Genomic DNA, 24,390 nt, shown 5'->3' on the forward strand with positions numbered 1-24,390 from the left:
ATGTCTGTAAAAGGTCACCTCCCTACAGGAAGTGGAACGCCCGAAACAGGAAGTAAAGTCTTGCATTGTCCGATTGACACAAAACTAGATATGTGCGTTACGGGACCTTCCCTGAACATGTTTCCAGAGACGAACAGGAAGTTGGCCATTTTAAACAGGAAGTGCCCGCTAACTTTGCCGTACGTTGTCCAATTTGCATGAAACCTTATATGTCACACCAGGGACCTGTCCTGAGCATGTCTGCAAAAGATGACCTCCCAACAGGAAGTGGAATGCCCGAAACAGGAAGTCAACTCTAAGATTGTCCGATCTGCACAAAACTTGATATGTAAGACAAGGGAACTTCCCTGAACACGTTTACGGACGCGCATTTGACCGAACAGGAAGTCGGCCATTTTAAACAGGAAGTGCCCTATAACTTTGCCATACGTTGCCGATCCCCCCCGAAATTTGGATCGACATGTGCGGGGACGCCGCTGAAAATAACTAGTACTGAAAATAACTAGTACCGTGCGCGGTGAATGAACGGGTGAGAGCGCGAGGCGCGCGGGGAGCCGTGGCACACGGCGACTCGCGCGGGTCGGCTCGAACCCGTTCAGAACCGCGCGCGGTACTAGTTATTTTTATATTTTTGACCCAGGCAAAAAAAATATCTTGCAATAAGTAAATTTCGAACTCCAGATATATATTATTATTATTATTATAATTGATAATCATTATCAGTTTGGAAAGATATGGATATGATATAAATGAAAACATAATAAAAAATAAAGTACCTTCAATACTGGATTTTATTCAAAATAGAACATAACTTACACCTATAAAAATATGATTAAAATTTTTTACTCACACTGGTAAATAGTACATTTCCACTCCATAGATACAGGTTTAATTTGACTAGAAAGTCTATTTATACAAAAACTTGTTGTACCTAGTAGTACATCATTTTTATTTTGGTATAATATGGATCACATTTAAGAAAAAGTTATAAAATTTCTGTCAAAAATAATAATATTTGGGGCATTTTTACTGCTTTCAATTGTCCGGATGTATTCATTTTTTTCAACTGATAAATGACATTGTTTAATAAATCTGCGGTTGCAACTATCAATTATTTTCCATCTGTTGAAAAACGTTGATCAGTGTATCCCAAACCTTGAAATGACTATGTTCTCAAATGTATAAGCAAATAACCTAGAAAATATTCACATTAAACAAACAAAACAAATTTGGTTTGTTTTAATTGTAAAAAAATGATTAAAATAGTTGATTCATTTAGTAACGGATTAATAATCAACTCATCGATTAATTGTTGCAGCACTCACAATAACATTAAAAATGTAACTGACTGAATAACTATGCTTTAGCTGACACAGTGGTACAGTTGCTCCTGGGTGCTTAAGAGTAAATTACAATAATGTTCAGTAATTGATCACATTAATCAACCGTAATTAATGTGCAGGTCTACTTCAGTCCTCGGCTGCACCTTTAACACCCTTGTGGTCTTCTTGTGGTTTTAGTGTTCGGTTCTTTACAGACTACACAAGTTTAACCAACTGTATCAGGTTATTATTGTCATGTTGTCACTGGTTGAAGGAGAAATGAAGCACTTGTTTTGATGCAGCTTGTTGTCTCTCAATAGAATCACTGTCATTTGGAAATGAGGTTGCACATAGGTTTGACATTAGATCAAATTAATCATGCAGCCCTACTTCATTCATTCATGCAAAAGTAATTAAGACACAAAGGACTTGTTTTATACTCGTATTAATTTCCAACAAGTAACGGAGCCTGTGGTACCTTTTCTCTACAGACTTAGGTACAAGAGAATGGGTGGTTTTTACAAAGCAACACAAACTTCAGTTTGCTTTCAGAACGTGACATATTCTTAAAACATGCCCTCTGACGGGAAACAACGCTGTTCACCTCACAGTAAACTCTGAAAAGGTTGAAACCATTACCGGTCCTGATCATTTTTGTGGCATGTCAGGCTGCCAACGTGGTGGTTCAAAGAAACCAGTCATGTGACATCTGACATCTGACATCTGAGTTGAGCTTTTTCAGTGCAGTGCTAAGCCCAAAAGGTGGATTTATATTTTAGTTTCTTTGGTCTGGCAGCCATGTTTTCAGTGTGAGCCTAATGTCATTTCTCAGAGCAAGGTGCACTCATAACACAGCCAGCAGTGACCATGAGTCAGTACATCATACAACCACATTAAATAAACCTAAACTATGAATTTAACACAGACTCTTGTGTCAGTGTAATCTTTTTACACACATGTGCATCTCTTATCTTGATCCCAGAGCATTTAGGAAGGAATTATATAAATAGCTTTGATGCTGATGAGTCTTTGACCAGAGTCCCCTCCCCTCGTCTGTTTGTGGCTCAGGGGCAAGCAAATGCAAATCAAACAGAAACACTACGAACTGAGTATTAATTCTCTAAGTCACTCACCATTGATAACTGGGGTGTATACCACGATGCCGGCCATATCTGGATGAGACACTGTTTTGTCCAGGATGAGTCCTCCAATACTGCAAAGCACAACATAATTAGACCAACTGGTGATATGGTGGTGGTGGTGGGGGGGAGAGAGGGGGGCAATGCATGTACAGAGACATAACACTGTCTTATCTAAACGATGTGCACAGAGGATAAGCGCATTAAACATTTTGTGAAGCTACACTGAGAAGAGACTGGTATTATTAGGATTTTATCAATGCTGTTACTGCTTATTGATACAGATGACTAATAATACTCTGAGTGATAGTCACGAAGGTGTGGTAGAGAGCTTTTACCACACGTGTCTTAGTTTAAAGTAACACAAAGTGGAATTTGCTGTTCGTAAAAGGTATTGTGTGTTAAAACTGTCGTAAAATATATGTTGTGGTAAAATGTGCATTTGTGCAATATGATTACATATTGATTCATATTTAAAGATTTTTCAAAACTAACCCTGAAATGATCCTTTAGTTTGTGTATTTCAACCCAAGGCCATGACGTATGTCATAAAGTAGAATGTTGTAGTTCTTTTTGCAGCATGGACCCAAAACCAGAAGTTCCATAGTGTCAATACAGGGCCTTTCCATGTGCAAAATTGATAATTAGGTTAACTGGACACTTTAAATTGACCATAGATGTGAATGTGAGAGTGAATGGATGTTCGTCTCCGTTTGTCGGCCCTGCGATGACCTGGCGACCTGCACAGGATGTGACCCCACCTTTTACCCCATGTCACCTTGGATTGGTTCCAGCTCCCTTGCAAAGGGGATAAAGACATCAAAAATGGACGGACGGCTAAAATATAGTACACAATACAATACACAAGTTAAACACAATATTAGTTAAGTATTGTTTTAACTGTGAAATGACCGAAAGGTTACTAAGCACGTTGTTACTAAGCACTTTTTTTTAATTCTGAATGTATGGTATATTTTTTTAATATTTGTACTGTCATGACATCAATGGTGCCGTCGGTTTACCTTCATATGGATTCACTGTGTGTGCCCTTACATTTTCTGGTTGCGCCCCTAAGATTTTCAGCTGGGGGCCACTGTGCTCCTAGTGAAAAAAGTTGGTCTGGAGCCCTGCATTGCTTGACATCGAATTCAAGGACTTTTCAAGACCTTTCCAAATTCAAGGACTGAATGTGCTGGCACAGCTTGAGAGGGGAACTTGTAAGAGCCGCTTCTCCCATGGTGTCCACGTTTATTGATTTGCAGCATGCTCTGCAGCTGGCCAAGTGATTGTCCTTGGGCAAGCCAATCTATGTAATTTTCTTTGGTGAGCCAGAGATCTTGGTATTTGCATTTCCCAGGCATCACATAATTGGCAGAGAGAGACAGTGTACATACAACACCACTAGTAATTAAACACACATGGTCTCCACCAACCAAAGGCCTGCTGCTTCCTTGTAATAATATATGTACTACTAACTGGTAGGGATACAACAATTCTCTGTATATTATAGGGATGACACATTACCACTTTTCCATGCCTGATACGACATCACATACTTCAGTACTACTGATACTGATATCAGTCTGATAGTCATTTCAGACCTTTAAAACTATGACACTGTTATATGTAAAACATTTGTGCTGAAGCATTTCGAGCTACTTCAAAGACATAATTCACAAAACTTAGAATTAATGCACCATACAGATGCTTATTAATACTTTGGTATTAACCAATAGGGGAGAGATTTCAATTTAATACCAGCTATTGATACCAATCCCCTGAACTGAGTGACAGAGACATGAGATGCATTGAAAACCAAACAATGCATTTTCTCTCTATGAAATGTGGTAGCACCTGCACTAAGAATTGAAAGTAGGGCTGCAATAATTAATCAATTACTAAATTAATCGTCAACTAATTTTATAATCAATTCATCGGTTTAAATGTTCTCTAGGGCTGCAACTAACGACACTTGGTGGTTCATAAAATTACAAGAAATGTTGATCAGTGTTTTCAAAACCTGCAAATGATGATGTTCTCAAATGTCTCGTTTTATCCACAAACCTAAATTACACATTTAATAATTTCTTTGATATATGGAGTAAATTTATAATTAAAACAAGTTCTCGAACTGTTCAACTTCTTAAATGTGCTTTATTTGATCCATATAACAAAGAAATCATTAAAACTGAATCATTTTGGCTTGTGAACAAAACAAGACATTTAAAAAAAAATCATAATCTTAAGGTTCAAAAAACACTAACCAACATTATTCAACATTTTCTAATATTTTATGGACCAAACAATTACTTGGATTAATTGGAGTGAGAGAGAGGCAGTAACTCCTACTGGATGTATTTGTGAGGCAGCCCTTGTGCATGCGCCCAGGTGCTACAAATTGTTGAGGAGATGAGTCACCAAGCAAATCAGACACTGGAGTCACAGACGCCTAGATAAGCTTTCCCTTTCAAGACTGTACAGACATAGACACACTCACCTGCTGATGACCATGGCAGTGATGACTGGTTCCCATCCAGAGTAGAGCAGGGTGCGGCTGGCTGGGTGCTTGGATGAGATGACGATCCACAGTGGAGTCAGACACATGAAGAAGGCGCAAAGCAGGGACGACACATACGGGTAGGAGTCTGGAGAAGAAGAACATGAGTGTTTTTTATATTTCTAGCTCTGTCCCGCAAAATTAGAAAGCTCAACAAGGGATTTTGAACCTCAGTGAAAAATAAAAAAGTGACTAACACGTTCCTGTTGACAGTGGTATGGCTGTCATGTGGTGCTTTTTTTCACCCTTTCGTCACCTGTGCATCACTTGTGATGTGACAAATGCACCAGAAAAAAATTTAATCCTTCAGTTCTACACTATTTTCTATCTTTTACTTGAGTCCTTCATTCTAACTCAATGACAAGTGAATGATTTTAGGAGAAAGGGGAAAAAACACCCATAATATACTCTTTTTATAAGACGTGTTGTTAAGTGACCTTTTTTAAATATATGTGACCCACCACAGCAAAGGTAGCAACAAGTCGGCCTAGCGCAAACCAAGTAAACAAAGAAAAAAGTTTTTTTTTTCAAAATGAGGGATTTTTTTTTTTTTCAAAATTATGCAAGTTGAAGTTTGTAGAGAAGACACTACATGCTTCAAATCACAGTACTGTGGGTCTTAAAACAATAACCTTTGTATTTGAATTAGGGTTGTTTGGTCGTCATGAATGGCGACAAAATATCGACTAAATAATATTTTGTAGCTCTTGTGCCTTTCACAAATGTAGCCAAAATAATAAATGTTATCAATTATTGATTATCAATGCAACAGTCTTTACTAGGATATGACAATATCCGAAATCTAAGACCATATTCTTGTCTCATATCGCAATATAGATATAATATCCATATATTGTCCAGCTCTAGTTTATGTGCCAATACAATGAAGTAATATGAAATAAAAAAAAAATACTGAGCTAATTGCTAATGGCTATGCTAACATCTGGAATATAATTGGGCATCTTAGTGTCATGAGAAGACTGAATTAGTGCGTCCACCTGGGACTTGCAGTCTCACTAACGCTGAATCGAAGCCAATTGAAATCCACAAGCATTGCAGATTCATATAACCTGTAATCGAATTTTGTTGTAGTTGAAAATCACATATATGATTGTATTTTGAAATATCTGCATTTTATCCCACCCCTAACACTCATTATGCATGACCTATATATGTATGGGAAAGCATATTTGCATTCAGTCATGTGTTCAATTTTTATACAGAGGTTGTAGTGCTGTTCAAGTAAGAGTGAGAAAACACCCGAGTCCCATATATTTGAATGGAAGGAAAGTTGAGCAGTGAGAGCAACACAGTGATTTGTTTTTCTGAATTTCTCTCTGCAATCATTCATCTTTGTTTAAACCACAATGTAGCGCAACACAACTATTCTGAAGGAGTAATTAGGGGAAAAGCACCTGCTTCAGCTCAGCCCCAGATGTTTCCAGCAGAATCCTATTCCAGGCACTAAATACTGTCATTAGGACACAGTGCCAGATTTATTATCTCATAGCTGGAGAGCAGAAAGAGTCTGGTGTTCAGTTATAATAGGCATGCTTGCAAGCAGACTTTCAGTCCTACAATAAAAAGTGGAGTTAGGTATGGCACACATTTGGAAGAAGGACCTTGTGTCACAGCAGCCTTCCTTTGCTCCAGAGGGAACCTGACACCGCTTCAGTTGTCACACAGGGAAAGTTGGGTATCAGCCAAGCTACCATTAAGGTAATCTGTAGGTTAAACTGATTATGTGAACCTCTGACTGACTGCCTTTCACTATTCCTCTTAATTAAAATAAAGAAGGAACAATTAGTATTCCTGTTCCTCTCCAGGACAAAGAATGGTGCAGCTGCCAAATGTCTCCCTGAGCTGAACAAAAACACAAGATACTTATGCATTGGTTATCCCAATAAAAGCACTTAGCACACATCCAATCACACAAACTTAAGGTACCAATTAGTCGACATAATTATTGTTGACATGTCATCAATTTGTTTAATTAAAACACCACATCTCAGGAACTACGTTCCATTACTGGAAGATCATCACAACATTAACAACTTCACTGGATGTTATCCCACTTATTACATGGCTTCTTACAAAGAAAACATATAATCAGAAACACAGTATTGATTTGACGGTTATTATATTGATTCGAAAAACAGTCGTATTGCTTTCTCATAGTAAAATAGTCTGTTAGCAACATATGCTCAGCCTGGACCACTGCGCATTGATACATACAAGGCTCTTCGTGCAACAGCCCGGTCTGTTACACAGATATCATAGATTGAAGCCATGTAATAAGTCATGTCATTGCACTTCACATGTTAAGTGCAATGACACCAGAGTCACTGAAAGTTTACAAGGCTAAAGATAGTGTTGTCGTCACTGGAAGGTAAATGGCAAATGGTCTGTATTTATTTTTGTGTTGTCAAGTACCATGGTTCTCAAATAGTGGAATGTGTACCACCAGTGATACGCAAGCTTCCTCTGGTGGTAGTTGGAGTAAAATCTGAAATACTGTTCTACTGTATATACCAAGGTATGTGATCAGAGTGGGGCTAGGGAATTTTGTCTGCATAGAAAATTGAACAGGTATTACAATATTTCTACATTTTCCTCCAAATACCACCAGAGGAAGTTTTTGAATGGGTGTAGACACTGTGGGTAAAAGAGAGGCAAATCACTTGCCCAAACTTAAATTAGAGAGGCATTCACAAAACATTAAGCACACTGTTCAAGACTCGAGTGACTGCAGAATCTCTACCTGGGTCATGTTTCCTGTCTAAAACTGAGGGGGGATATAAAGCTGCTGCTGCTAAATCTGTTATTAGATTGGCATGGAGGAATTCTGGAAATATTCAAAATGGAAAAAATGACTAAATAAGCACCTTCTTTGTATGCGATGTATGTATTTATTCCTCTAAAAATGCAAGCACCCTTGGAGCGTAGGTTTGCACAAGCATCTTGGCTGAATACAGGTGGGCGAATGGGGAAATAAAGAAGTGTTTGTCAGTAGACGAGTTGAAGCACAGGACTATACAAGGACGAATTCTCCTGAAAAGGAAGCTGACGTTGGGAAAGTTTGTGAAGGACCGATCAATGGCACGACTCATGGACATTTCACTGTGCATATTCACGTGTATATTCACGATAAAAAAAAAGAACTGGAGAGGGGCCTCATGTGAAGTCATGTGTTTATGTTGAAGAGTCATAGAATAATTTTCAAATAATGATATTAACTAACAATGGGGCATAGTTAACATATCAGCATACATCCTTCATCCCAGCCATTTTGACTCTGCTGCTTGAGAAGAGTAATGTGCCAGGTCATAGCAGCACACTAAGATTCAGTAAATTATAAATACCATACTTTCACTGTTATTGCAAACAGTGAGTCATAACAGCACGGTGGGATTTTACCCTATGAATCTAATTGTTCAGGTGCACTAGTGTCCCTAGTGTGTCTGTATTTGAGTCCAGACCGGAATTATCAGTTTCAACAGCCAAACAACCGCCATTTCAATTCATATGTCTTCCACTGAATTCAGCTTCTCTCCACAAGCTCGAGCACTTTTTCTTGGTGTTTGTATCCCTGTTTTGATCTATTGTTGCTGAGGCACACTGCCAAAGTCCTGTTGGTTAAACACACTCTATAAATAAACTAACGCTGGACTGGTGTTGACTCCTGCGGCTGCAGCATCTAGCTGGTGTCTCATCTTAACTCAGGTGGACTAACTTCTCAGCTGCATACATAATCGTGTAATTAAAATTCGGACCCGACCTGTTCCTGTTCAGTGGCAGCATGACAAGCACAAAAGGACCACTGTCCTGACTCTGAAAACTGAAGTGTGTTTAGTATATTAAGCAGCAGACAGCACTCGAGTGTTCTTTTCATAGTGGTGAACATCCATGTTGCACAATTAGGTGTGACAGCTGTAGCTGGTATGAGACACTTTCCAGGGGAAAACAGCTTCCAGTATGGATGGACTAAGTCACACACTGTGTTGTGACACAGGTCTGGCTGTGACGTGAGTTATGTGGCAGGAGGAAAACAGAGCATCTGTTCAACAGCTGGACAGCAGAGGAAATACAAAGTGAGGCAGGAGGGACCTCTGCTGGCCAATTTTGGAAAGTGGATCATTACACAGCACCACAAGAATAGAACAAGGCAATTAGAGATGGCAGACTTCACCCCATTCACACAACAAGCCTCTGTCGGCCTCTGTTGGTCATATTGTGTGTAAGTGCTGAAACACAAACAGACAGACACAGTGAGCCACTAAAAACAATACTTCACTCCCACTGCATGGGATGACGTAATAAAGAAACGAAGAGCTGGATCAAAGTAGGGCTGGGCAATATATCAATATTATATCTATATTGTGATACAAGATATGGTCTTGGATTTTGGATATTGTGATATGTCTGTTGCATTGATATACAGTAAATATTATAAATTAAATATTAAATATTGATGAAAAAACATGGAATTGACAAAATTATATTTAAAAAAGTCACACAAGACATCTTTAATTTTAAGCCAAATTATTTGTGTTATAGTATAGTATAATAGCAGAATTAGACCATAGTTAAAGTCAATTTCATTGTTTCACATGCAAATATCCTTCATTTAACATTAAAAAGCCAAAGATATGAACCAGGAATCAACTAAAATTATTTATAAAAACAAGGAAAATTTTGCTGCACATTTTACAGTTTGTGGCTACCATGTTTAATCTGCATTGAAGTGCAGTTTTAAAACATTCCCTTGCTCATTTACAGCGAGTGCCAGTCAAGTGATGTATTTCCAGTTAATTTAGGGCGCACAGCTCTTAAACATAGACACCCTTGCTACAGTGAGAATGCACACAGACACGCCCTTGCGATGCAAAAGATAAGGGAACTCTTGGGCGCAGTCTTTGGGCACACAGCTGAGCAGACTGGCCCAGATAACTAGATACAAACATCTTACTCCGGCAACTACCGGGAGTCTGGGACATGGTCTTGTGCACAGCTGCAGATCTGTCTGCAGCCTCTCCACAGCAGGGGAGACACATGATGACTGAGTCAATTATGTCTTTATAAACATTTGTGAATGACAAACTAGTTTCAAACATCATACTGCCACGGCAAGAGGCAACACTCTCTTTCCCTCAGTGCCATGTCTAATCTCTAAACGATCGTGTCAGCTGTTTTTTTGTCGTGCTTTTTTTCCTTTGCTCATTAAAAATACGCCACCCCGCCCAAAGTTTTTACCCCCAGCCACCACTGCTTCTCAGTAAGCTTTCTACTGGCTTCAAACAATGTCAACAAGTAGGGGAACCCAAGGGGAAGCACTGGTGGTGTAAGTTAAAGAGAAAACTGATTTTCATTAAAAACAAATCATCCTTAACTACAAATGCAAATGAATCAATAAAATAGTTTTATCACCTAGCCCTAAAATTATCAAATCAAATGTTTGTGGTTATCACAATTCATGCAAGGGAGAAAAAAAAACCCAGCACTGTCAATAGTGTTGGCACCTTTCGTTTAAGCTCATTTTACTGTGAAAGAGGCGTATGCACAAGTACAACAACACAAAAACCAGAACTATCACTTTAGAAGTGAAACATTTGTGATAGTGCTCAGTCACTGATTGTGGGCGGCGATAAGACAGCTCCAGTGACACATCAGGCAACAAAACATTTGTGTTGACCTTGTGGTGTAGTAAAACCAACCTCCTTAAGTTTGATTAGCAATGGCTTTGGCAGTGGCTCGCTAAAGTCAATCATGCACCAGCCAGAGCCAGTCAGCAGATTTTCATTTTAGGCCACTGACTACACTTGTCAGAGATAAGTGCAAGAGTGGAAAGACAAACATGCTAATGTAGTTGTGCAGTTTGTGTGTGACTCACTACAACAGTGAACAGTTTTATGAAGAGTTAGTTCACTTACCCAGGCACTTGTAAAGGCCCTGACTTATCCAGGCCAGGATTGCCAAGGTTATGAGGTCACCAAAACTGGCGGCGATGGGTGTGGCTACGTTGTCTGGGTTGATGCCTGTCTTCTTTGATCCCACGATCACACCCACCATGATGATACCTGAACATGAAACAAGAAATGGGGATGGTGGAGCACTTTGTTAATGGTCATTAAATTACTCATAAATGACTACTTTGAGACATTGAGGAGCAGCTCTGAAACATTGTCCATTTTTGTTTCACAGGATACAGACCTTCATTAACAGTAAAATTCAAGACACCAGAAACAAACAATAGAGTTTCGCAGAGTTTCGAATATTTGAACATCAAGTAATGCAGCCTGGACAATGATTACTCTGGGCCATAATAATCTCATGAGAAGTGTGTGTACACAAATACCTGTAGTAAAAAAGTACCTGTAGTCAAAAAAAATATTAACATATTGTGCAATCTGCACCACATCCACCTGCAGCTCTGTTGCTAAGCAACAGTGGTGAAACGATAGGGATTTCCCCACACAACAGAGCATATCATTTCGATTCTGTCCACTTACTCTAAAGGAAGCAGCCTCTAAGTCGAGACACAGCTAGTGTGTTCAGGGAGGTGACCGAGCTTCTGTGGGACTGCCAGTGAGTGTGTGCGTCTGTGTGTGTGCGACTGCGTGTGTGTGTTTACCCTGCAGCAGTGAGGCGATAAAGGCCGTGGCCACGCTGCTGGAGCACAGCAGCACAGCGTGGCTCATTTGGAACTTCCCCTCTGGGATCCAACCGAGAACCACAGCTGCTACAGCTGCAAGGAAACCCACCACAGTGGCCTGGACCTGGAGCACGGGGGGAGAAAACAAGCATTATTATGTGTGTGAAAACTGGCAAACAGTACGTGGAGGATTATTATCTGTGTTACAGCTTCATATTTATGACATAATACACACAAATTCTGTTCTATAACTTTTGTCTGTTTATCGTCGTGTGGTGTAGATTAGCTGAGCCTGTGCTCGATCTCAGTCAATGCCCACTTGGGTTAAAACAATTAATTTAATAATAATGAATAATAATAAATAATAAATAAATAAAATAATAAAATAATTTTAGTACACACTGTATAGGGGACAATATAAACATCTCATATTATACCTGTAAAAAATCTGCTATCTCTAAAATGTTTATAACACGGAAATCATTTTAACTCACTGGTGTATTTTCCAGTTTCTTTGTTACATATAAGAAATAAATCTTTAGGATTTAATCATTTTGGTGTGTGAAGATTCGGGAAACACAGATCTGACATTTTGTGGACCAAACAACTCGATCAATCGAGAGAATAATCAACAATAATCTTAAATAATTATCTATCATGAGGTCGTGGAATGGAGGAAAAGATGCAGTTACAAAATAAACCATTAAGACGGTATGTTGGCGAGCTGGATAGCAAGTCCCTCATATAAATTCTCCACAATCAAGTTGCTGTGATGCTTTTTATGGTAATGCACAATAAATACGTACAGTATAATCATCCAGTCTGTATTTGGTAGCTTTGGTAGTAAATATTTACTATTGAAAATATGGAAAATAATTGCATATCTGTGTGGTATAGAAAACATTAACAGGTGTGTGTGTGTGTGTGTGTGTGTGCGCGCGTACCTGTTTCAGTGCCAGGTTGCCTATGATGAGATTCCACTTCTCTATTGGAGAATCCATCTTGCCCACATTTACCTGTGTTGGGAGTAAAGACAGAATAATATGAGAAACGGTAACATGTTTTTCATCCACTGCAATGTAATGACTTCCCTTCATGGCTAAGGTTTTTTCATACACAGAGGTGCAGTGGGAAGATTCAAGGTGCTGTACAGATTTTAGCAGCAGCTCATTACAATTTGCTAAAAGCAAAAGGAGCAATATCCAAAATAAAATACATACATTATTAGGGATGCACAATATTATGATTATTTATTTGTTTATTTAGCACAAAATCTCTCAATTACCTCTGCTGTTGAGCACAGGGAAAAGTATACCAATAAATTAAATAAATCTAATAATACAAATGAAATAAACACAAATATGTGAAATAATTAAGAAGAGAACATAATGTAATGATATAACTTTTGGAAAGGTTTTCAGGCTAAATTTCAAAACACAGACCTCTTTTTATTACAGGGATGAGAAAGATTTCCTTAAAATGCCACCTCTTAATCTCAGTGAATAGCAAATGTTTCTTAGTAAAACTAACATATGTATGCTTCAATATGAGTTCTTATCTGTGCAACTGTTTACAAATGATTTGCTTCAGGCTAACATTCCTCTCCGCTCCAGACATCTTGTTTGATAGCTGTCAATCAAATGCAAGAAGCTTGTTGTGGGTGTGATAACACTGAAAGTGACCAATCATAACAGGGCCAGTGCCCATGTTTGAATGTTGACATAAATGTGACGCTATAAAAAAATCTCAAAGAAAACACAATTTCAAACTCAGTTTAGAGTTTTTCAAAGTGACTTGAAGGTGGAACGTTTAATCAAAGTCCAGTATCTGATGGGGTTTTTGTTTGTCATTATTGGTTTCAAACCTTAATACCAGTGTGTTTTCCATGCAATGTATTATTTAATGCTCTGTTGTTTGCACAATGGTATCTTTTTGATGTCAATTAAACTTCCTATAAAAGCACATTTCTCTGTCTATTTTAATTTAACCTTCTTGGGGTTTTCCCCCTCAGTGTAACTTCCAGGCCACAATAGCCTTTAATAATTTTGACTACTATTATGAAAAATTTCGGATCGCTCCATTACAGTGAGTTATTGGAACCACTAGATTAAAGAATAGTCAGTCAGTCATCATCTAACCGCTTTATCCTCCACCAGAGGGTCGCGGGGGGTGCTGTGCCAATCTCAGCTACATCGGGCGATAGGCGGGGTACACCCTGGACAGTTCGCCAGTCCATCGCAGGGCCACACACAACTAGAGACAAACAACCATTCACTCTCACACTCACTCCTACGGTCAATTTAGAGTGTCCAATTCACCTAATCCCCACATTGCATGTTTTTGGACTGTGGGAGGAAGCCGGAGTACCCGGAGAGAACCCACGCACACACGGGGAGAACATGCAAACTCCATGCAGAAAGGCCCTTGCTCGAACCCGGGTCTTCTCGCTGCAAGGCGAGAGTGCTAACCACTATACCACCGTGTGACCCGATTAAAGAATAGTATGTAACATAATAACTGTTTTTATCAGTTAAATCAGTTAAATCTGAGTCATCCACTCTCGGGTCCCTGTTGAGTCACCAATCCTTGAAAACAGGACTCAAAACTTGACTCAAGTACTACAACTGTGACACAACAACATAATCACACTCTACCACACCCATGTTCCGTTTGTGGACTGTAAGCTCAAACTGCAACATTATGTATGTTTATCTCAGACTTAACAGGGCTGCTCTTGACCATTGCGAATGATTTCATCATTAATATTCCAGCACAGATCAATGTCTGTGGGAAGTCTAATATCCACAGAGAACACACAGACACACACAATGAGATGTGATGCATTTATAGTCCTGTTCTATTACAATTGTTTTGGCTTTAGCTTGGTGTTACAAAATAAAATCTTAGGTCCAACTAACCGATCAGACCATTTTAGTAATTAGAATATGAAGATGGAAATGACAATTTCGCTGCTAAACAACATTAGCAGAGAGAAAAATGTACGACCTAAGTCATCAAAAGTAAGGGAGCACTTTACATTAACGCCTTCAAAGAACAGCGTTAGTTGCAAAATGTGCACAGCTGATCTCGCATGGCACGGCATCACAACATCGCTGCATGAGCATCTGAAGAGGAAGCATGTTGGAGCCATGGGTGAAGGAGATTCACAGTAAGTTCGTAATAAGTTAATTTTATCCGAATATCAAAATAATCGTTAGTTGCAGCCCTAGCTTAAACTGTCAGAAAATCTGCCTCAGCAAATCCAAGAACAATGCCAAACTTTAGATCAGTTATAAAAGACCTAAAAAAAATGTGTGATTCTAAAGATTCAGTTCAAAGAAAAGAAATGTTATTCCTATCACTAACATAAATAGGTAATCCTAGTAAAACCCAGGATAATTAGTCGGGACTAAAATATAAAACTGAATGGTCGTTCGTTCGTCTCTGTGTGTTTGCCCCGCAATGGACTGGCGACCTGTCCAGGGGGTTTTGCCCCATGTCAGCTGGGACTGGCTTCAGCTCCCTGCGACCCTCATGTGTAGGATAAAGTGGTAGATAATGAACGGATGAATCATGGTGTCACTGTGGCTGTGTTTGTCTCACCGCTGTGGACAGCCTCGAGGCCAGCGTCATCTCCAGGTTTCCCTTGAGGCCAAGCAGAGCCGGGACAAGGATGAAGATCTCTGTGATGTACGAGAAGGCCTCCCAGTGCTGTGGACAAAGAAACATTAACTCACCTGTTAATAACTGCACTTTTACTAACCTGCGAATGACGTCGACTGACCAAAACCACTGAAAAGTACATGGTCTGCAACATGATTCATGCTTCACACTAATATGTTCATTCTGAGTCACGTTTTTGCAAGACAAGACGCAGAATTCTCTAAAAAATTTAATCTCTTATGGTGCTGTGCAACATATCAATATTTTATCTATATCGTGACGTGAGACATGCTGATGACTTTTCCTGGTTTTAAAGGCTGTTGCATTGATAATCATCCAAAATTACATTTGTCTAAAAAGTCTCTGAATAGTACTTTTCATAACCCATATTGCCCAGCCCTAGTCTCTTGTGTTCATTTGAAAAGCAAGAATAATATGCAGACACACTGAGTGAAAACATGGCAGCCAGCAGGCCGGCAACAGGAGGAAATACACATATTAGCCTCTTAACAAAATGTGGCAAGTGGCAAAATCAATGTAAACTTAAAGGAATACGTCACCAATTTGCATTTAGCTTTGTATTACTACAATAGGGGTAGTATTTTTGAAAAATTGTGCTTCCAACCTCAGTTTCCCCTGAGTTGAGAAATATCTTCATTCTTTTCTTTGTCACATTCCCACCAGTGACACTTGGTCCTGTTAGCGTAAAGATGGCGGACACTGTTTACATTCTGGGAATGAGGTCCCGCCCCCTTACGAGTGGGTCTAAAAAGTGCAGAATTAGCATTGCAGTCTCAAGCCTCGGACCAAGGCTCGGACCTTGTGACCTTGTGTCACTGGTGGACATATAACAAAAAAAAGAATGAAGATATTTCTCAACTCAGGGGGAACGGAGGTTGCGAAGCACAATTTTTCAAAAACACTACCCCTATTCTCGTAACACAAAGCTAAATGCAAATCGGTGAAAGATTCCTTTAAGTCTAGAATATGTTCACCTCTTTATCGCACTGTTAGACAAGCTTTTATGACTAGACATTGAAGTTTGTCACACCAAAGTCCACAGAGATGTCTCCATATGCTGTTAGTTATTTAGGTAAATATGAACAAAAGATTTAAAGGACTGAAGTCACAATATGACAAATGAACTTACTAATATGGAGGCAGCACTGGATAAACATGTGTGTGACATTATGTAAAATCGCCATTACTCTCTATGGGATTTGGTGAGGGAGAGTAAGCAGTAAGTTCAAATGTCTTATTTTATAAAGTTGGTCTTTGGAATCCATCTTGAAGATTAATCTAAGTGAGGCAGCAGTACAACAGCAGCTACTGTGTAAAACGCTGATTTGGTGTGGAAGCAACGACTTTGGTGTGGAAGCATGAGGGACACAATCTTTAGTTTCAAGTCAAAATAGTCTATTCAGTAGTAGGTTAAAGTGGCAAACACTTAAGCAGATGTAGATTTTATTTATCAAGTGCTTAAATCTATGTTTCCCGGTGTCCACGCTGGCAGCCATGTTGTCACAAGGCAAAAAGAGCTAAAGAAGTTACTTAGAAGGCAAAGTGTAAGGCAAAGATTGGCGGGTATTGTCTTTCACCTGCACAATATCCAGCACCATCCCAGCTGACACAGTTCCAAATCCAGCAAGAAGAAAGGGCACCAGGATCTGCAGCGCCATAGATAGTGGAGACTCCTTGGGCATGTTATGCAGAGCAGATCCCTGCCTCTCCTCCTGCCCTGCCTCCTCCTCTTCCTCCTCCTCCTCCTCCTCCCCCCCTGCCTCCTCACTGGACAGCCTCCTCTCCGCCAGCATTGGCTCCATCTCAGAGAAGTCCCCACAGTCAGATAAAGTCACAGAGGAGCGAGAGGCGCGGTCCACGTGTCGCCGGCTCTCCACATGAGACGATGTCTCTTGTCTGTAGCCATTCTGGAGCGAGGAGCTGACCTCAGGTTTGGCTCCGAGGTCCACCATGGCCAGCCGCTCCTCCTGCAGCTTGGTATATCCAGTAGGGACCATGGTCTGGAACAAAGAAGCGATTCGTCCAGAGGAAACGGGTTTCAGGGAGAGGGAGCTCCACCCACCACCTGCACCGCTCATACGCACCGTCAGGCTAGAGCCCAGGGATTCCCCTATAGCTCCTCCAAGCCTCTGGATACTCATGGTTTAATGTGGGCCTGCAGGGTCTCATCTCCAGTCATCCAGTCTGAGGAGAGTAAAGTAAAACACACAGTGAAATTTGTTTGCATGCCACACCCTATTTAAAGACCTCCTCGTTTTTAAACAATGACTTGCCTGACAAAGGTCTAGGACAGAAACATTGCAACATAAAAATAATTATTTTAAGTTTAGACAGTGTCTCTTTGCAACTCAGTGTTCTTATGTTGGGCTCACACAAAACAATTTTCATACAGTTTTATAATCACAGAAATTCTCTCATGTCAGAACAAAACCATGACAATTTTGCTGCAGTTCTGTTTTGTTCCCGTTATCACAGACATTTTGCAGGATCCAAGCTGTTTAAGGTTTTTTTTTGTTTTTTTTAACCTTGGCTCATACAAATAGTCAAGCAGGAAGCAGAAAAGCAGAAAATCGGACAGTAGCAAAGTGAATGGTGATAGAATATTAGGGCTGCAACAATCAGTTTGAGTCTTTCTTTAAGATTAAAACAACTTGTCTGATTTTTATCTATCTATCTATCTATCTATCTATCTATCTATCTATCTATCCATATACTGTTTGGGACAAGTAAACAATAAGTACAATGTTATTAACGTAGACCCAGGAAGTGAGTACTCTATGGAGAAGGACACGACACCGCTTTTTTGTATTTGTTTGCGATGTAACTGATGTTACCAAAAACATTAAACCTTTTGCAACATCGTGATAATATCATGCCTTATATGTCGTGATAATACCGTATCGTAGTATCTCTGGCAACTCCCACCCATAGCAGACACCAAAATTGGATACTTTATTTCCATTCAAACGTGGTTAACATCCGTCTGTCTCGTGCATAATCCAGCAATTATACATAAAAACTCAAACACAAGCTGGCTAGCCGTGGACATGCGACTTTACACAGATGCTAGCTAGCTGTGGACAAACCCAAACAACTATCTTAAATTACCCAGTAGCTAGTTTATCTCATTAACACCAAATGTGTCTTTATTTTCCAGACGTTACCTTAATGCTGCGTAGCCACTTCATCCAAGAAAAAAAGCCGCAAGACTAGTCCTGAGAGACAGACAGACAGACAAGACAGTAATTGAGCCGCGTCACAGAAAACTCCGTCACCAAAGATCGTCTACGTAAATAAGATGATTGATTCGGATTGAAAATAGTGTCTCTGATGTTATTGCGTTTTCCCACTTTCACGTTTTACATTCGAACGTGTAACAACAAACAAAAGATGCGCTCGGTTCACCTTTAAACCTTTGATTCGTACAATTTTTGCTTTTAACAGATAAAAATTAATGTAAAACACTAGCGGGTGGGAGTGAGACCTCTCGCGAGATTTCCACACTAACCGCAAACTACATGTATTTGCACAGCATAACACACATAAGTTACTTGTTTTGTTTCACAACAACTCAGTAACATATGTCGCCTGTTTTAAGTGGTCGTGTTTAAGCCTCCATTCTCAAGTTGTGTCTACTTGGTTTTTTTTTCAGTGCCAACCTGAGTTAGTTCCACTACAACAGGGGGCGCTGTGTATATCACAGCCTCATGTCTGCCGTGACACTTAACCCGGACGCTGATCTCAGTCGGTAACACGCGCTAATGAAAACAGACATGGAGCTGAACGAAGAGAAGAAAAGTTCACAGGCTCTGCTGTCGTGTGGAAATGGGGCAGGTCTGTATGTTTACTGTGTATATATATACATGTTTTTTTTTTGTGGGAACCTTTTCTGGTACAAACACTGACCTTGTCAGGACCAATAGTCCTCATGGAGAGACCAAAACCTGATCGTAATGAAGCAGAACCTCATGTTTGTCGGTCTGGTTTAGTCTTATTTTAAGGGGTTAATGGGTCAGGTTAAGTATACGGCGTTGGTTAGGGTTTGCTAATGAATGGATGTCAACGAATTCAGTGTACTGACAAGAACAGTTGCACAAACGTGCGTGCGTGCGCGCGCGATGATTCAACAGTGACTGTGTGGACATTAGAATTGGTTCTACTTCAAATTGACTTTTGAGTTTTAGATTAGGATTAGTTAGTGTAGGTTGTTTAGGTTGAATAAGGATAATTAAAGTTTTGCTCTTTAGTGAATTCATTTGATATGAATGTGTTCTTTCTCAAAGTGTGATTGCACGGAGCATGAATATTATCATATAATTTATTGAACCTTTTGTTATATTGTTGAAAGTATATCATGATATCAAGGTTAAAGTGTCTGCGCAACTATAGAGGTGTGTCTCTTTAGGACTGACACTGTTCAGTAGTACTTATGGAGACCAAAACCTGGTCCTAATGAGGCATTTCTGAGGAGCGAGTTAAGTTTAGGACTAAGGTTTGAATTGTGGTTAGGTAAAGTAAAGGTGTTTACTGGTCATGGCTGTGCACATTAATGGAAGTCAATGGTAAGAATAGCTGTGCAAACCTGTGTGTGTGTGTGTGTATACATGTCTTTGTAGGCTGTGAGGACACATTTTTACTGTTTTCAGTCATGGCTCCATAATTCTTTATTCCACAGTTACATTGTGCTAATAGGGATATACCAATACCACTTATTTCTGATTGAGTGTTCATATTTAAGTATGATTCGTGCTGATATATCGCATCAATATCGGTATCGGCCAATACTCAAGGCTGCAATATCGGTATCGTATCAGAAGTGAAAACGCTGTGTCGGGACATCCCTAGTGATAAGTGGTACCGGGTGCAGCAGAATTGGATTGGTTACAAATATTAGTACACAAGGGCAGCTTCAGACCCTTAACAAATCATGATAAATTAACTGCTTCTTTTAATACTTGGTTGAAAATCCTTTGCAGTCAATGACTCCCTTAAGTCTGGAATCCATTGACATCACCAAAAGCTGAGTTTCCTCCCTGGAAATGCTTTGCCAGGTCGCCTTCAGTTCAGTTGCCACTTGTTTGTAGGTCTTTCTGCCTTCTGTTTAGTCCTCAGTAACAGAAAAGCGTGAGATCAGGTGACTGACTTGGTCACTGAAGAACATTCTATTTCATTACCTTCAAAAACTGTTGCTATTACACTATGATTTCGGTCATTATCCATCTGTAATGTAATTGCAGCAGTTAGCTGAATGTGAACAGAGAGGATACTCCTGTACTCTTAAGAAGTCATCCTGCTACTTCTATCAGCAGCCACGTCATCAATAAACACAAGTGAGCCTGGTCCACTGGCAGCCATACATGCCCAAGCCACCACAGTGTCTCCTCCATGGTTGACAGATTATGTGTTATGCTATGGATCATGAGCTGTTTCTTTCCTTCTCCACACTTTTCACTTCCCGTCATTCTGGTACAAGTTCATGTTTCATCTGTCCAGAGAATCTTTTTCCAGAACTCTGCAGGCTTTTATTAAGATATTTTCAAGCAAATGCTAATCTAGCCCTCTTGTTGTAGAGTGTTATTCATGCATTCATGAAGGCATCTTTTGATTGTAAACTTTGAAAATGGCACGCCTAACTTCTTGACTTGGCTTGATGTTGTAAAGGGGTTTTTAAAGGGGTGGTGTACAGAGGCAAAATGACAAAATGTGTGTCTTTGTCCAAATATATATATGGGCCTAACTGTATGTGTCCATGGTTACATTCATTCTTATTTCAGGGTCTGTGTCAGTGAAGCATTCCATGTGTGCACAATCGATCTCACACTCCATAGCATTAGCTTAGCACGAGCTTCATATCATTTGCTATAAATAGAGGCAGAGGCGTGTACTGAAACATTTGTTAAGTACAAATGGAGCAAAGAAACCACAAAATAGTCACATTTAAGAAACTGAGAAATCAGAAAACTTTTAATGATTTGAAAAAAACACTCAAATCAATTATCAAAACAGTTTGGCAGTGGCTATAGTAATTTATATTGGAGTAATTGTTTCAGCCATAATTGTTGGTTGTTTTTGATTAATGAAGAAGCAAGAAGGTCAAAAAGAGGATGTAACATTAGCTCAATGCTAACAGGACCATAGATTTAGTTATAAATGTAAAAAATATTAGCATAAAACATGGATGGAGAGAAATATCTGCTCCATCGTCTCTGTAGAGACAGGTGTTAAATCAATTGTGGTTGCATTTGCTTTATTGTCATGAACATGTATGTTTTGCTGCCAGGTCTCACTGAGAAGCTTCTGCTCAAGCCAAAGTCCAGTGGAGTCCTGCAGACCGCGAGGCTGCCCAAGAGCAGCGGTGAGACCCAACATCACATCCCTTACCTCATGTCTTCCTTTAAATTTGACTGTTTATGTGGAAACAGTAGAGATGATGGGATGTGTGTATGTGTGTGTGACAGTGTTGGAGCGGCTGCAGAGCTTCCTGCCTCAGATGGCAGAGGCTAATGAGAAGCTCAAGCAGCAGATGGAGGAAGCTCCTGCTGGACACTTTGATATCGAGAGAGTGGACGAGGCTCAGAGGGTCATAGAGATGGTGAGTGTTGTCCTCATGGGACATATGGGCATTTTTCAGTAAGGGAAGTAAAGGGACAAAGAATTTTTATGTTGGACAATAGGGGTGGGAATCAATCAATCATATTATATATTGCAAGACATATCAGTGCATCATGATATCTGTGTAACTGAAGAAAACAAAACACTTATTCATGGAGAACAAAGTGCATAGTCTATGTATTAAACATGGATGGGGCATCTCTTAATGTAACTTTCTTCACTATAATCGCGTGGTAAAACTCCTTCTTCTTCTAACCTGTGGTCTCTCTTTCTCGTCTTCAGGACGTCGCACTGGTGGAGCTCAGTGGCTCAGACAGCGACTGTGACAACGAAGGTGACCTGTCAGGCTCTGAAGACGACTCAGACTCCGAAGAGGATGAGCCCAAGGTCACGGAGCAGAACCTGAAACTACCTGGAGACAAAGGCAAGAAGAAGGCCAGCATCCAGGTTCTGGACCAGCAGGGGAAGTAAAACTGTGGATTCAATTCATTGACTTATTTGAAGACGTTATTCATATACATGCTGGACGCAGAGACATAAGGAGCAAACGGAAGCAGGAGCATCGCTCTGGAAACAGCAACAAGTGCCTTGAGAGCCAGAACAGACGACGTGATGACGTCAATCAGCTGATCATGTGACTTTTGACTTCATACTTAAACTGTGGATCAAGTGTGTGTGTCCAGATTCATGGACTGTGAGGGAAATGTCACTGCTCATAATCTGCTGTGTTTGTTTGTTTTTCTTTCCTTAATTTAATGTATTAATTAAGGGTTGGTTGCTTAGCAACAACAGGTTCGACAGAAGCCAGAGCCTTTTGCGTCACTTTGAAAACCACAAACAGGAAGTTGTAATGTGTTGGTGAAATTGACCTCAGTGACACCAGCATCAGCCTATTTTATTTGTTCCTCTACTAGTCAACTGATGTGGGTTAGGGATGCACGATCTTGGACATTTTGCCAATATATCAGGAGTGCTTGGGCCAAAAATCAATACACCTATGTATATATTTAGGTTTTTTCTTCCAGTATCAGCTGATATTCATATTGTGCCAATAACGTCATGCATCCCTAATATGGGTTTTTCTATGTCCAAGTCTGGGCTGCTCGTAACTGATAATTAATGCTGATATTTTTTTTGGCCAGTATATTTAGCCAATTTAAAATATAATTGTTTAATGATAACAGATACCAAAAAATAGCTTAACTTTGGTAACTATTTTTTGAAAAAAAAAATACACTTAATGGTGTGTCTCTTTAAGGGTTAGGTTTCTGCTCCATTTAACAAATCATTAAAATTGGTTCACTTTGGTTTGTGTAAAAGAAATAAAGCATTTAAGAACATCATTTCATGGATTAGGAAACATTGATCAACATTTTCTAACATTTAATGGACCAAACAACAAATCCATTATTTGATCATTTTATTTATCAAGTCTCAACAAAAATGGGTAATTTGTAATAATTGGCAGATTAATAAATAATAATCATTCAATGCAGATTATTAGGGGGAAAAAAAAGTTAATCAGTTTTCGTCTAGACTTCAAATGGTTCACTTTATAGGCTTCAGACTTGGCAAAGGGCACCAATGTGTGCACTGCTAACTTATTTGGAAAAAGAAATGTGTGAGAGGGTGGCTACTGCACTAGTTATTTGAGATGTACAGCATATTTCTTTGTTTTGTGTCTTTAAAATGTATGCAAAGCAACAAAAAGACAGAACTTCAGGGAACGTTAAACACGTGTGGTCCAGTTTTAATGCAGGAGTTTGATGGACACTTGTGTTTGTGTTGGTGTCGCACACACTGTTTAAAACAAACCCTCACCTTTTTTTGCAGAACCTATTTGTGTAAAGCAAGAGCAAATAAACTGTCTTATTTTTTATCTTTTTGACTTCATGTTTGTTTATTATAAAGTCTAATCCAATCAGTGTTGATTTTGTCAGATGAGACTGCACCAATGTCCTGAAACGCAGACTAATTTAACATGCATATCCAGGCTGCATCCATTATTAATTGATTACTAAATTAATGGTCACTATTTTGATAATGATATTTTAATCAGTTTGAGCTAACCCTAATAATTTAGTTTTCTTTGACAAAAAAAACTGTAGTGAGGGAAAAGTCCTAATTCTGGCTCAGTCTTAAGAATTATTAAAACTTTTTATGATAACCATACTCAAACTCACCACTTAATATCATCATATTAAGTCGTTGACCTAATTTTAGATTCTGTTTTGTTTGGTCCATAACATATTTATTTTGCATCATAAATATCTTTTTATTCTGAAGACATCATTCTAAACCAAAACAAGCACCTTTACATTGAAATTCTGTGAAATGTCAATATCTTTATCATGATGGAATATTGTGTTATAATTGGCCCCTGGGTCATTTGAGTTTGACACACCTGTCCAGCTGTTAAAAAAA

General features: G+C 39.4%; 2 protein-coding genes across 3 annotated transcripts in view; one reads left to right on the top strand and one right to left on the bottom strand.

Moving 5' to 3' along the window:
- Window positions 1-18,834, bottom strand: part of slc41a2b (solute carrier family 41 member 2b) — a 36,489-nt gene extending 17,655 nt beyond the window's left edge. The window contains exons 1-9 of one of the 2 annotated variants that reach the window (XM_044020778.1): window positions 18,519-18,834; window positions 17,439-17,538; window positions 16,932-17,354; window positions 15,274-15,381; window positions 12,615-12,686; window positions 11,650-11,794; window positions 10,949-11,095; window positions 4,959-5,106; window positions 2,456-2,535 (exon numbers count right to left, since the gene is read on the bottom strand). In XM_044020778.1, coding sequence (XP_043876713.1) covers window positions 2,456-2,535; window positions 4,959-5,106; window positions 10,949-11,095; window positions 11,650-11,794; window positions 12,615-12,686; window positions 15,274-15,381; window positions 16,932-17,354; window positions 17,439-17,495 — 1,180 coding nt within the window. In that variant the 5' untranslated portion in view covers window positions 17,496-17,538; window positions 18,519-18,834. Of the gene's footprint in view, window positions 1-2,455; window positions 2,536-4,958; window positions 5,107-10,948; window positions 11,096-11,649; window positions 11,795-12,614; window positions 12,687-15,273; window positions 15,382-16,931; window positions 17,539-18,518 lie in introns of both variants that reach the window. The other variant, XM_044020777.1, reaches the window with a different exon arrangement.
- A 227-nt stretch (window positions 18,835-19,061) lies between these two features.
- On the top strand, window positions 19,062-23,845 carry nopchap1 (NOP protein chaperone 1). Its single transcript, XM_044020783.1, has 4 exons — window positions 19,062-19,188; window positions 21,635-21,709; window positions 21,813-21,946; window positions 22,249-23,845. The coding sequence occupies exons 1-4, from the start codon at window positions 19,116-19,118 to the stop codon at window positions 22,435-22,437; spliced, it is 471 nt and encodes a 156-aa protein (XP_043876718.1). The 5' UTR covers window positions 19,062-19,115; the 3' UTR covers window positions 22,438-23,845.
- Window positions 23,846-24,390: the final 545 nt, after the last annotated feature.

Source organism: Solea senegalensis, linkage group LG3 (genome assembly GCF_019176455.1).
Source record: "Solea senegalensis isolate Sse05_10M linkage group LG3, IFAPA_SoseM_1, whole genome shotgun sequence".
In the NCBI taxonomy this organism is placed as follows: Eukaryota; Metazoa; Chordata; class Actinopteri; order Pleuronectiformes; family Soleidae; genus Solea; species Solea senegalensis.

Excerpts from the sequence above, each read along its gene's own strand:
- nopchap1 (XM_044020783.1), top strand. The coding sequence starts at position 19,116 with ATGAAAACAGACATGGAGCTGAACGAAGAGAAGAAAAGTTCACAGGCT. Across the intron at positions 19,189-21,634 it reads GTCGTGTGGAAATGGGGCAG|GTCTCACTGAGAAGCTTCTG; the intron begins GTCTGTATGTTT and ends TTTTGCTGCCAG. Across the intron at positions 21,710-21,812 it reads GAGGCTGCCCAAGAGCAGCG|TGTTGGAGCGGCTGCAGAGC; the intron begins GTGAGACCCAAC and ends TGTGTGTGACAG.